The 13,120-nt window shown below is 43.4% G+C and overlaps 1 protein-coding gene across 1 annotated transcript in view; it reads right to left on the reverse strand.

The window, feature by feature from the left end:
* Positions 1-13,120, reverse strand: part of MTUS2 (microtubule associated scaffold protein 2) — a 210,170-nt gene that overhangs the window by 11,392 nt on the left and 185,658 nt on the right. The window contains exons 8-9 of the mRNA XM_086613052.1: positions 7,524-7,738; positions 1,725-1,830 (exon numbers count right to left, since the gene is read on the reverse strand). Of these exons, the coding sequence (XP_086469178.1) occupies positions 1,725-1,830; positions 7,524-7,738 (321 nt within the window). The remainder of the gene's footprint in view (positions 1-1,724; positions 1,831-7,523; positions 7,739-13,120) is intronic.

The following is a 13,120-nucleotide window of genomic DNA, read 5'->3' on the forward strand; positions in this document are numbered from 1 at the left end:
AACCAGCATCTGAGAGTACACACATTGTGAGCCAAACGCAATTTGAGATGTACTTTTAGGGAACAGAGGTTGAGTAGGAAAGTGGTAGTTATATACTCTGCGACCTTAGGTGAATTGTTTTGAGGATCAGGATTTCCTGATCTTTCACTGGTTGCGGGTACCTCTACTTCTGCATGACCAGCTTCTGATTTTTCAGAACTGCTCAGAATTCCCAGCTTCTGGGGCCTCTGATCTGTAAAGGCTCACTCTGACAATGGGTCATTTACCAGTTCAGAGTGAGTATCCGCAAACTCAGATGCAAAAAATCATAGGACAGTGCTTCTCCAGCAGCTGTGGCAGATGACCTGTGAGGTTTACTCCACTAGTGAGACTGACAGAGCCTGAAGACAGAAAAGTCCTCTATTTATTTACACGATTAAAGGTTTCACTACTAGAACAACTTACCTTGGACTTAGCAATATCCACAAGTTAGATAACCAAAGCAGAATAAAGTTTAATTTCTAAACCAATGACATCGAACTGTTGTTCAGTACAGTATTAGTAACTAATTTTTAGGATATGGCCACTCTTTTTTTGGTGTCTTTACCTTCAACTCCGTGGAGCTCTGCCCTCTAACCATTGCTCACTAGCCACAACAACAGCAGTTATAATACTAATGATCTAGTACCCTGTAGAGCACTAGACTGAAGCTGCTGCAATGCGTTTTCCAAGCACAGGAGGGCATTCCACACCCACACGAGGAGCAGGGAGCACAAACTTCGGCCACCAGAGCCTTGATAAACCACAGCCAAGTTTTATCATCAGAAAATACTAACAAAAATGGACAGATAAGAATATCCTCAAGCAAGGAACAGCTTTTTTAAAAATTATTTTCAAAATCGTTTATGTTAATTTAAAAATGATTATGCTAGATACCATCTCAGCCTAAAGGAAAAGGGAACAGACTGTTCTCAGCTCATGTTATGCTCTGGACAGCATCTCTAATTGACATAGTGCAGAGCTAAGCAATATGGCTCAGTTTGGGGAAAGTTGGGGGAAAAACTACTAGAGCTATTTAAAAACTAGACCCTCATGCTTCCGTGTAAAAAAGAGATGGAGATTATAAAGATTAACTGTTAAATGTCAACTAGAGCATGTACAAAGACATGTATTTAGATATAGAACTGGTAGGGAGGAAACAGCTCCGTCTGCAGCATCAAATCCAGTGGAAAAACTGCAACACAAAATAAAGATAACAGTATTGAGGTGCAGATTTGCACCAGTGTGTAGCTCTGGTCTGCTCAGCATGGCCAGACTTTTGCTACTGAAGATGATGAGTCCTGTTTTTAGAAGCAGTGTAGGCATTTAAGTACCTAAATTCAGAGGTGTTCAATGAGCTTGAGCCTCCTGAGCACCTGCGCATTAGGCTCTTGAGAAAAGTCTGTGTGTGAAGTGAGGTGGAATTTGGATTCTATGGTCAGTGACCCATGGAGAAAGCCTTGTCTTTGGCCCAAAGACCTCTCAGATAGTCTCAGGTCCAAGTTAGATGCTGTAGACACTGCACACAGCTCTCCTTCACCCCTAGCATGAACCTGATTGTCCATCCCACGTGAAAGCACTAGATCAACACAAATTTTCTGTATCATCTGCTCTGGAGGAAGAAAAGTGGGGCTTACACAATCTCACTACAGTGCTAATTCCTGCTCTGGAACAGTGCTGTAGCCATTGGGTTGTCTTGGGCTTACCTTGAATCTTGCAGTCATTCTCATCCTGCAGTACTGTAATGGTGACTATGTGGTTATTTTCCAACTGTAATATTGCAGCTTCGTGTGCAGCTGTGATATCTTCCACCTGTTCCAACAACAACGAATGGAGATGTGGACACATGATTAGACATGCTGCAGCATGCTGACAAGCCACTTCTAGAGAGCTCCAGTGAGCTGAAAACAGTAAAGGGATCTACTGAGTGTGACACTTTCAGCACTTGAGCCAGTTTTATTCATTACAAAACAGGCATATTGACAGCTTGAGTGGTAGTGTGTGGTCACTACTGCTAGTATTTTTGTTCTTTTAACTTAATGATGATAAAAAAGGTACACAGAAAACCAAAAGGCTAAAAATCCCTTAAGCAAAGAAGTCATTTGTGAAATGTTCAGAAATCTCAACATTCCAATAATCTAAATTATATTAATGACCTGACTCCCTCTGATGGTCAGATAAACATGCACAGTTCTCTGCCATCCTGGCTTTTGTCTTAAAAGCACTTTGCTGCAACGTTTTTTATTATAAAGTCTTGAATTAACTTCTATGGAAAGTGCCTATGAATTATTCAAAGTTGTGAAATATTTATTTCTAGAGAAACATTGAAATTATTATCAGTGGGTATGTAAAATGAATTGCAATCTATCACACTTTTACTTGAAAAAGAATATCCTACAAAGTCATAAATACCTGAATTCCTACGTCCTCTTGAATCATCTATTTTGAGCCCACATCCAGTAAACCAATGAAAGATACGACAGGACATTTTTCAGTGCAGACATAAGAGTTTTCAGGCTGGTGTGGAAGTAACCAGGATGACAGTGAAGCCACAAAACTTTTCCTGCTCTCATACTGAGGCCAGAAAGCAGTCCTGCTGCTGCAGACTGCCCAGCAAACTGCATCACACACCACGCTGCAAATAGCCATCACAGGAGCACGGGATGCAGTCGGAAAAGGGATGTGGGCAGCCTGTGTTCCTGTGCGCCTGATGGGTTTGGGACTCCTTAGTACATTGTTTGTTACTAGACTTTAGTAAAGGCAAAGCGAGATCCCCAATGATGGCGTTTTGATATGCATCATTAAACAAAACACAGTGAGAAGTGGTGTTCAAGGTTAAGTCAGTGGTCCAGAGCACTTTCCAAATGCAATGCATCCATTTGCTTTTCTGTGTTTTATCATCACAGTGATCTTATTCCCTAACCCTATTATATGTGATATCTTTCAATGCAGAGGATCAAACTATTTTACTTTTGCAATGAAACAGCTGTTCATGGCAGAGCGACTTGACTTCAAACAGCTTTTTTGCTCACTGTTATGTTAAATGATCGTAGAAAGATACTGCAGCTGAGCACGTCTTGGCTGAAATAAATGTTACTTCACTGCATTTAACTGTCAAACATATGTGTTATATTACCCAACAGAAGCAAAATTTCCAACCACATTGGAGAAGGCATGCTCTTAGGTTGAAAGATGGGCAGTTAACATGGAATTTAAAATTATCCAAACTCGTTTTTGTAATAATGTGGGAGATAACTCAGTGGTGAAGAACTGTTTGCAAAACAGTGGGGATTCAGCTTGCTGACATATTTCGTAAAAGAGCAGGGAAAGGGGAGTTGGATGACTCAATGGGCTACTAATGGGATAGGGACTATCACTTGACTTTTCCCAGAGCACAAGGTTCTTGTACATGATGTCTGCTTGTTGAAACCTCATGAGCATTATCATGTTCTTTACCTCACCCTTGCTTAAGTCTTTATTCTTCCTCTAATTATTCCTCAGCTGAGCAGCACTCCATAGGAATGATTATGCTCATCTCCAATGCCTTCAGAAAGTGGAGGGGTTTCCTTTTGATGCCACAATCCTTAGCAGGTTATTTATCTATAAAGCCAATTAAATATGTTCCAAATAGTTTCCAGGGATTTTTCTATCTTCTTTATGTTTCAATCCACATCCCAAATGACTCCTTTTAATCTTCCAGTGTGACCTTCTGTATGCAATTTTTCACAGCAGATGATAGTGTACTTGGCACTGAGAATCAGACTCGTGGATACTAATTCCAGCTTCACCACTAACTTACTCTATAGGCTTGATCTACTCACTTAACTCATGTCATCGTTATTTCTGGCTACAAAAAGCAGTTCAGGTGGGATTTTTAAGGCTGAATAAAGTAAAATCAAGAGGAGGCTCTAGTGGGAGAAGTTAAGTAAATTATTGGACAAAACAGACTTAGCTGAGCAGCTCAAGTGAGAAAGTGGCAAGCCAGGATCGCAGCCTTCACTTTGCAATTTCGCCCTTAGCTGCAAGGAGAAATGAGAAATATTGGGATGCACTGGCACACATAACCGGTTTGTGAGGAGTCAGGCTCTCATGTTCTACTATGCCGAAGGAGCTGCCTCACCTCCTCAGAGACAGCTGAGCCTCCAAAGACTTGACAACTGTGTATCCAAAGAAACAATAGCTGTTTGATACTAAACTGAATGGTGACTACACCAACACAGTCTACAGATAGGAGTCATCTCACATTCATGAGCACTAGTCCTCATAGAGGACTTCAACCACCCCAATATCTCTTGGAGGGACAACACAGCAGGGCAGAAGCAATCCAGGAGGTTCCTGGAACACATTGATGATAACTCCCTTCTCCAAGTGACAGAGGAACCAATGAGGAGAGGTGCTTTGCTGGACCTTGTTCTCACCAACAAGGAGGGCCTGATGGGGAAAATGAAACTCAAGGGCAGCCTTGACTGTAGCGACCATGAAATGATGGAGTTCAAGATCCTTAGGGCAGCAAGGAGAGTACTCAGCAAGCTCACTACCCTGGATTTCAGGAGAGCAGACTTCGGCCTCTTCAGGGATCTGCTTGGTAGAGTACCATGGGAGAAAGCCTGCGCGGGAAGAGGGGCCCAAGAAAGCTGGTTAGTATTCAAAGATCACCTAGGTCAGCAGCTGCTAGGGATCCTTATTCCTCATGCACCTTGATTCCTAGACCAACAAAGTTCTGTTTTTCCTTGGCCAAGAAACATTGTAAGTGAGCATTGTTCTGACCTGGCCTGTTAGCCTCCTCTGATCCAAGAGTGCTCAACACAGGATGGGTGTATGGCACAGTAAGGAATTCAAAGGGAAAACCTGCTAAAACTCATCACAAGATGCTAATAGAACCGTGGGTTGAAAAGATGGGCTTAAACTCTGAGATACCAGTATCAGAACAGAACTTTCAAAGCCATGGAGAGAAATGTTTATGTTATCTTCAGTAATTCAGGGAACAAAGAGCTCTGGAGCAAACCAAAGGGCTGGAGGAGAAAGAACTATTTGCCCCATAGAAGGAAAGATGTGTTTCCATTGCTTCCCTGTGGTGATGAATAGAATCACAACAGATGAAAACATGAGAAAAGTAAGTACACTTCTAGTCAAATCCTGTGGTGACCTATGTCACCCTTTCTTGCACTGATCAACTTGGGGAAAAAAACACCACCTATTCTTGTCCCGGGAGCTTGCAGAAACACCTCAAAGAGTAGCAGAGATAAGCCATAAACTATCTCAGCACAAAATTAACTCGCGGAACAAACTCCTTCAAAAATGCTAATGCCTGGTGATCTAGGAGAGGCAAGGCTTGCACTTAGAGGCAATGTCTTCTACTAGGCAAACTGACATACTGACACAGTGAAAGGAAAAAAAGCCAAGGCTGTTGGGAACACAACTCCTCCTTCATATCAAAAAGCAAAGCTGAAAATTTGAGAGGCATTACAAGAAAATCATCTTGTATCATTAAAGAGTTATAGAATGGTTTGGATTGGAAGGGACCTTAATCCAAATAATAACTGCAATAATAATATTCTGAAATAAGAATAACAACAACAACAGCACCACCACCACCTATTGAAATGAGAATCAAAGACATGGCTCAGCACAGCGTCTAAGCATTTACAGAGAAAGATTTTGAAGAATCTGTTTTGAACATAAAGATGCATTTGACAGTACCTTCTAATGCATCTTTGAAAATCAATGCACTAACAGGAAAAAGAAGTGTGGCCAGCAGGTTGAGGGAGGCGATTCTGCCCCTCTACTCTGCTCTCTTGAGACCCCACCTGCAGTACTGCCTTCAGCTCTGGGGTCCCCAACACAAGAAGGACATGGAGCTGCTGGAGTGAGTCCAGAGGAGGGCCACAAAGATGATCCGAGGGCTGGAGCACCTCTGCTATGAAGACAGGCTGAGAGAGTTGGGGCTGTTCAGCCTGGAGAAGAGAAGGCTCCAGGGTGATCTTCTAGCAGCCTTCTGGTACCTAAAGGGGACCTACAGGAAAGCTGGAGAGGGACTTTATACAAGGGTGTATAGTGATAGGACAAGGGGCAATGGATTTAAAGTGAAAGAGGATAGATTTAGATTAGATTAAATATAAGGAAGAAATTTTTTACATTGAGAGTGGTGAGGCAGTGGAACAGGTTGCCCAGAGAAGTTGTGGATGCCCCATCCCTGGAAATGTTCAAGGCCAGGTTGGATGAGGCTTTGAGCAACCTGGTGTAGTGGAGGGTGTCCTTGGCCATGGCAGGGGGATTGGAACTAGATGATCTTTGAGGTCCCTTCCAACCCTAACCATTCTATGATTCTATGCGGCTACAGCTGAAGCACCTCCAGGAGCCAGGGAAAGGGGTTAACCTGCACTGAGCTCACAGGAGAGGAGAGCGCCAACACAGCACAGCCATCCATCCATTTCACAGACCACATCTGCACTGCACTGTTGCTGCCAATTTACATTGCCTCAGAGACGGAAAAATTCACCCTCTACCACTTTCAGTTGCCCTGGGCATTGGCAAAATCCCCAGGTTGGAGAGAACGATGCTGGCAAACAGGGGATCTGTTGTCTGGGTTCACGTTTTGCAGATGACTGGCCCTTTCACAGCATCACATGCCTGGGTGGCATATCCATGGCAGCGGGGGCTGCGGCATGTCAAAGCCTGATGGCACCTGAGTGCATCAGGTACTCACATGAGAAAAGTCCTCACGAACTGTAGTGCTGGGCAATGGGTGAGAGCTGCAGCTGGAAAAAACAGAACTGTATCATCTGCTGCTCTCTGAATGCAAAATGAGGAAAGACCAGGTAAAGGCATTATTGCCATAATTCAGAGCAGGATGTTCTCACACCATGTGAAAGGTGCACATGAGGGAGTTACAGTGTTTGTTCACTCCAGCTGTTAAAAATAAGACTAAAGTAGCTGCATGTGAAAGTATTCCTGCCTACAAACAGAAAGTGAAGTAAGGAGAAACACTTGGAGACGTACAATCTCAGAGATTAGATTGAACAGTGGAGCAGAGATCAGGGAACCTGGTGTGTATCACCTGCTTGATGTTTAGGCTACGTGCTGCATGAGCACTGTTGCTTCACTGTACTGCCCTTTAACTAGCGTCGCAAATAACGATGGGCAGGGCTCTGCTGGCCTTACCTGTGTCGAGCAGATGCTTATTGAACCCTCAGTTTCATATTCATTGACTATAATAGGTGGGCTGGGGAGCAAGTATTATGGAGAGCAGAGCTAATCTTAATATTTGTGTTGTAAAACATCTGGAAGCATGTGAAGACAAGATATGGCAATGTAATGTACTACTATGTATAAATATCAATAGGAATAATAGGGAGGAAAAGCAGTAAGGATAGACAGGAATATATTTTTCCAGTCATCAGTTCATTACCAGTGTCTTCATGTTGGAGTGTTCAACATATTTCATTACCTGAACCCACTCAGTACTGGACTGGTCTACTCTTCAAAAGGAACAGGTGGAGACTGACCTGATCCTGATGCTGCAACTTGACTTGCTCCAGCTGCAGGCTGTGCTGCTCCTGCAGGGTCTCCCTCTCGGCGTTGTACACCTCCTGCAGCTGCTGCTCCAGCGCCTGCAGCTCCTCCTGCTTCTGCCCGCGAAGCTGCTTCACCTCCTCCTCAAAGCGCTTCTCCAGCTCCTCCTTCTCGCTCTCTAGTTTCTTCTGTCTCGCTGTGTTGAGGGCTGTAGAGAAAAGACCATACAGTCAGGCTCTGAACTCGTCAGGAGCAAACAGTGGCATCGGATCTGTCTGTACAGCACTAAGCACAGAGGTTCTCACCAACTCTGCACCTCCCATGAATCTCAGCCATCAACAAGCTCTCGCTGTCGCTTCTCTCTCTGTCCTGCTCTCACACACACACACATACACACATGCATTTGTTGAAATGGAGGCACTGGCACAGTATGCAAAAGTCCATGCAAAACTGTGATCTGATGACATATAATAATAATGATGATAATAATAATAATTTTAAAAAGCATGGAATTCCGTAGACTTGCAGGGTGACTGGATGACTCTTCCTGGCCAGCACAGTCTTGGATCCACAAATCAAAGCTTTAGGGCTTTTACTTTGCCTTAGATATAAGAAACAGCATGTGAGACAATCACTTGACTCAAAGCCTTGCAACTGGGCTACAAGATTTGTCTAACTGCCTTCTCTCAAGCCACAGTCTTGGCTAAGTCCCCACTACCAGTGGCAGGCCAGGAAGGCAGAAGCTGCCTGCGTGCTTGAGGTGCATCCTGTGCACATGCTATGCAGTGGGTGTGATTTACCACTTGACCAAGAGAAGGAGATGCATCTTTTCCAGCTGTTAGAAGCTGCTCACCTCATAAACCTGTCTTTCTCACCAGCTCCATCAAGGACCTCTTACATCCACTAATACCTGCTTGCTTTAAATATTTTTATATTCAAACCACTCTCTTACGTGTTTCATAGAATCAGAGAGTGCAAACGAAAGGCTGATACTGAAGGCAATCAGAAAATGTGAACATTTTACTCTTATGAACTAACCTAGTGACTATATCTTTGAATTCACAAGCATGTCTACAACTAGTGTCAGGAGGTGCAATTCCAACAGTTCCATCAAGTCAAGGATATTCAGTCTATATCCCCATTTACTTCCTCATCTATATTGTTCCCTGGGTCCCAGGACAGCAGTGTCACGGACACTGTATCCTCGGCCTTTTGCTTTGCTAAAGAATGGTTGCAATCAATCCAGATATTGAAGACCTGATGCAAGTTGGACAAGGTCAGCCAGACTACATTTAGAGAACAAGTCTGCTCACTTGCAAAGATCTAACAGGTAAGAAGGTATTAAAATAATCATGACCATAACATTCAGAACAATACAAGGGAAGAGATATGTTTTTAATGGCACTGCTAGACCTTCTTTCTGATTTAGACCCACAGCTGGTTTAGAAAAATGATCACCTTTTGAATATACCATCTGTATTAGCCACCATTCTTCCTTTGCCTTTCAAAACGCACGTGCCATGCACAGACCAGTATGACATTGTAAATTAGTGAACTGGAAGCAGCTGTCTCTCTGGGTAGACAACTTCTGAATGTTTCAAAAACATATTTATCCTATGATTCCAATCTTTTATTTGCTCAATGCCTGTGGCAAAAAAATCTGTGCTTTCCTGTCTTTTTCTACTATGGTATCAGACTGTGCTCCTTTTTCTTCAGGGTAGCAACAATTTGTCAAAGTTACCTACAGCTGTGACCACAGCTCATGTCAGATGCATCCATGCAAGGTAGTTTGTGCACCCCAAACTAGCCATCCCCTTTCCCACATAACTATTTTTCACCCTGTTCAGAGCTCTGCTTTCACGCTTACTGACAACAATATTCAGACTTGCTCAGTATGTTCAGACAGATATCACTACTGGGGTCCTGTTCTGATCCTGATGTTTTCTGGAGCACTAAGAGGGATTCTATGTTCCTTTCAAGCTCTCTGCTCCTTACAGATAGAGAGAAAGTAAGCCTCAACCAGTGAGCTTAGCACCACAGAAGTGGCACATAGAAAGCTTTCCCACCTGCCTTATACCCAAAACGAAACAGTGCAATTTATATGGTCATTAGCTGAAATGCCTTGTCTTCTGGCAGTTTGGATTATAGCTCTAAACTCTCTCTCTTCCTTCTTTATTTTTTATTTTTTATTTGCTTCAGCATGCAAAGCGATTCTAGAGCTGGAGAACAAGGGGTAATGCTTGCAGCTCTACGTTCAGTAGAATTCAAACTTACTCAAGCTTTAAATTGGAGCTGTAATAAACCCCATCTCTCTCCAGCCTCTCTAATGAGATTATCCAGCACACAGGGAGGGCTGGGCAATGAAATTACATGCTCTAGCGAAAAGAAAGTTAATCTGAAACACTTTCTGCAACCTGAAACACAAAATTTTTTGCATCTTGCAAATCAAATCCTGATGTAGGTGCAAAATGGAGGAAAGAGGAAAGCAGGGAAAGAGTGTCTCTATGGCACATTCCCCCCACATCCAAAAGTGCCACTGGAGGAAGGAAACGAGGCCATTGCCCAGGAAATTTGTCCTATACTGAATATCAAATACCTCTAATAAGAAGGAATGATCCCTAACAGAGTCTCCCAGACCGAGACAAATGAGGCCAAGGACTGAAATGATGAGGAAAGATTGAATCTATACCTGGACAGGGGATGGACCTTTGGGCCTGGCTCTACTGGGACAGGAGCAGCAGAAGACAACAGCCACACAGCCGAATACAGGGTCTGCGACTCCCTTACCCAGCTGGGGAGCAGGAACCAGCATGGGAGAGCCTGCCTTGCTGAAGGCAGCGTTCAACCAGCTGCAGCTTCAGCAGGTGGTTCTGATGAACCAGGCTGGATCACCTCCAGCAGGCACTAACAGCAGATGCCTGAACAGAAGACCCACTAATGGTGCTGGAAAACAGTGAATTTTTCTTTCAGACATTAGGGTATGCATAATGTAGAAGTGAGCTCCTCTTGTAGAAAAAAATATAATAATCACTAAAAAAGTTATATAATGTATTGCTGACATGGAACAAGGCAAACAGAGCTCAACTGCTATCAGCTGCTATTGAGAAGAGTTACACCCTGGTTCTCTTTTTCCTTCTCTGTAGGTATTTCAATTGCTGCTTACAGACTTGAAATGACTCTGACATTACATGGCATTTCCTGGATGACAGCGTGCTGGGTTAAATGAGAGCAGCTGCCATTGCTTCCCTACTCCCTGAGCATCAAGTGGCTCTTACAGTGCCCAACAGATGAGCAAAACTCATTTCAGGTCGTGCTGGGAAGGTGAGGGAAGCGCAGATGGACTGAGCCTCTCACACAAACCCAGCCTGAACCACAGCCCAGCCTCCCCAGCCCTGGCACTTTGCATTCAGGGGGGTAACTCCCATGGGAAGCAGGGGGCTGGAGTCATGTGGCCTTGCACAGGGACTGTCTACTTCTGACATGAGAAATGAGCTCTTCACCATGCAGACTCTGCTCTTCTTCCTGACCCGCAGCCACAGATTCACAGACAAATCACAGCCACCTCACTCAGGTTAAGGGTCCTCTGACTGGGAGGCATATCCAGGAGGAGGGGGCACATAGGCTTTGGATTTCAAACTCTTGTGAACACAGATAAAACAGATTTTAAACTTGACATCTGATCGTCTTCCATTCATCTAGGTTTTTATGCATCTCCATACCTCCTCTCAACTCACTTCACATGTCATTTGTCTGACAGTAAAGGAGCAGGTAATGTTGACACTTAATTTCCATTAGTTTGAAGGGAAACAGCCGGTATTCAAAACCTCCTTTATTCCAGGAGTCTCAGTGTTGCAGCTGAAAAGCGCTTATATTTATAATTTATACAGAAGGGTGTCTTGAATCATTGCTTGTCATGTTTTTCTAGCGTTGGTATTTCCAGCACAATACATGAGCAAATCTTATTGCATAAAATAACAAGTGTCTCAGTGTTTATAGAGGCCACATTCCTCCTCAGGGCTGGGAAGGAAGAAGCACTTTCCTATTTCACTGCGTGCTGGTTTCAGACGAGGTGTGATACTTCACAGCAGTGCTGGGGGTAAAGGTGGATGGTGTTATCAGAACCTAAATATTTTGCCTGGCTCCAGAAGGGTGCAGGTTTCCCTAGACTGTTTTATACCCGCTCCATCACTGCTATTGCTTCAGCAGTGGTTTAATTTACCAAAAGATATTTTCTTAAAAACATATTCTGACTTTTCTGAACAGTGGATTATATCTCGGAGTTTCATTGCTTTGTATAGCAGAATCCTGCAGTTTCTGTTGAAGCTAACAAAGACTGTGTGCTTTCAAAACCAAGAACATTCGGCACCTAAATCATAATTCTGAGTTAGAGCTATTGCCTAAACAACTAAATGTTGACACACTGCCTGTATCAACCCTGGCTAGTCCAGCCTTGTTTTACTGATTCATCCAGACATTTGCATCAGTGAGTCTGACATGATGAATTTACACATGAGAAATGAGGAATTTCTGACCAACACTCATGCTGTTTAAGTGGACTGGTTAATTTTAAATTAATGAGACACTACTAATCAAAGTGACTGAGACAAATCAGAACTACAACTTGGTTATAGTCAAAATAACATGCTCTCTAGATTTTCCCTAAATTTCTTCATAGAATCACCTATGATTGCTGTTGTCAAATAAATGACTGTTTCATTCTTTATTTGCATAAAGCTTGGCAGAATATGTACAATATTGTAAACATACAGGTTCATCTGGTGGTGAGACCAAAATAACGCTTCTACCGCACAGGTGGGCTGCATGTCTGCAGTAGCAGCCACAGCCCTGGCTTGCATTGCTTTAGAGACAGCAAAGAACTGCATGACAAGAACCATTCTCATGCACATGGCATTTGCCATTTTACCTTGTCCACAGATTTAAAACACTGGTTGTTTCAAAAAATTAAATGTTGTCATTTTCTTCCAAAGGAAAATAGACTGTCCAGCAATCTTTGACTTACGCTAAAAAACATTAACATTCACCTTCCAAATGTATGGATACATACCAAGATTCGTACTGCTGACGAATTTTTTCACATCCTGCTGGAGTGCAATAGCTGCACATGTTCATCCTTTTGTCCATCCCTACTGGGAATCTTTCTACCTGGGCATGTTGAGTCTCAGAGCTGTACAGAAAGGATTATCTCCAACAAGCAGGACAGATCACCAGCCACTCCTGTTGCTCCTAAACAGCCTCTGTTAGCATCTCTGTGTCTCCCAGAGTGGTGGCTTGCTCAGGAAGAGATGGCCTGTAATGGCTCCTCTCCAGTACACATGCCCACATGCCCACTGAGGAAAGGACTATTTCACACCATCTTTACCATCTCTGAGAAAGAAAGCACATACACGTCTTGGCTAATCTCCCTTCTGAAGCAGTACGCTCAGCTGAGACCTTAGACTGCTTTTCTGAAGTATGTGGGGTTCTTACCAAAACTGCCTCCATCTACTCCATCAGGACTCAGTTTTGCACAGAGGAGGTATCTACTTCTGCGTGCACATGAGCAATGGCAAGAGCAGGCAGTGCAGTGATC

The sequence above is a fragment of the Tauraco erythrolophus genome, chromosome 1 (assembly GCF_009769465.1).
Source record: "Tauraco erythrolophus isolate bTauEry1 chromosome 1, bTauEry1.pri, whole genome shotgun sequence".
In the NCBI taxonomy this organism is placed as follows: domain Eukaryota; kingdom Metazoa; phylum Chordata; class Aves; order Musophagiformes; family Musophagidae; genus Tauraco; species Tauraco erythrolophus.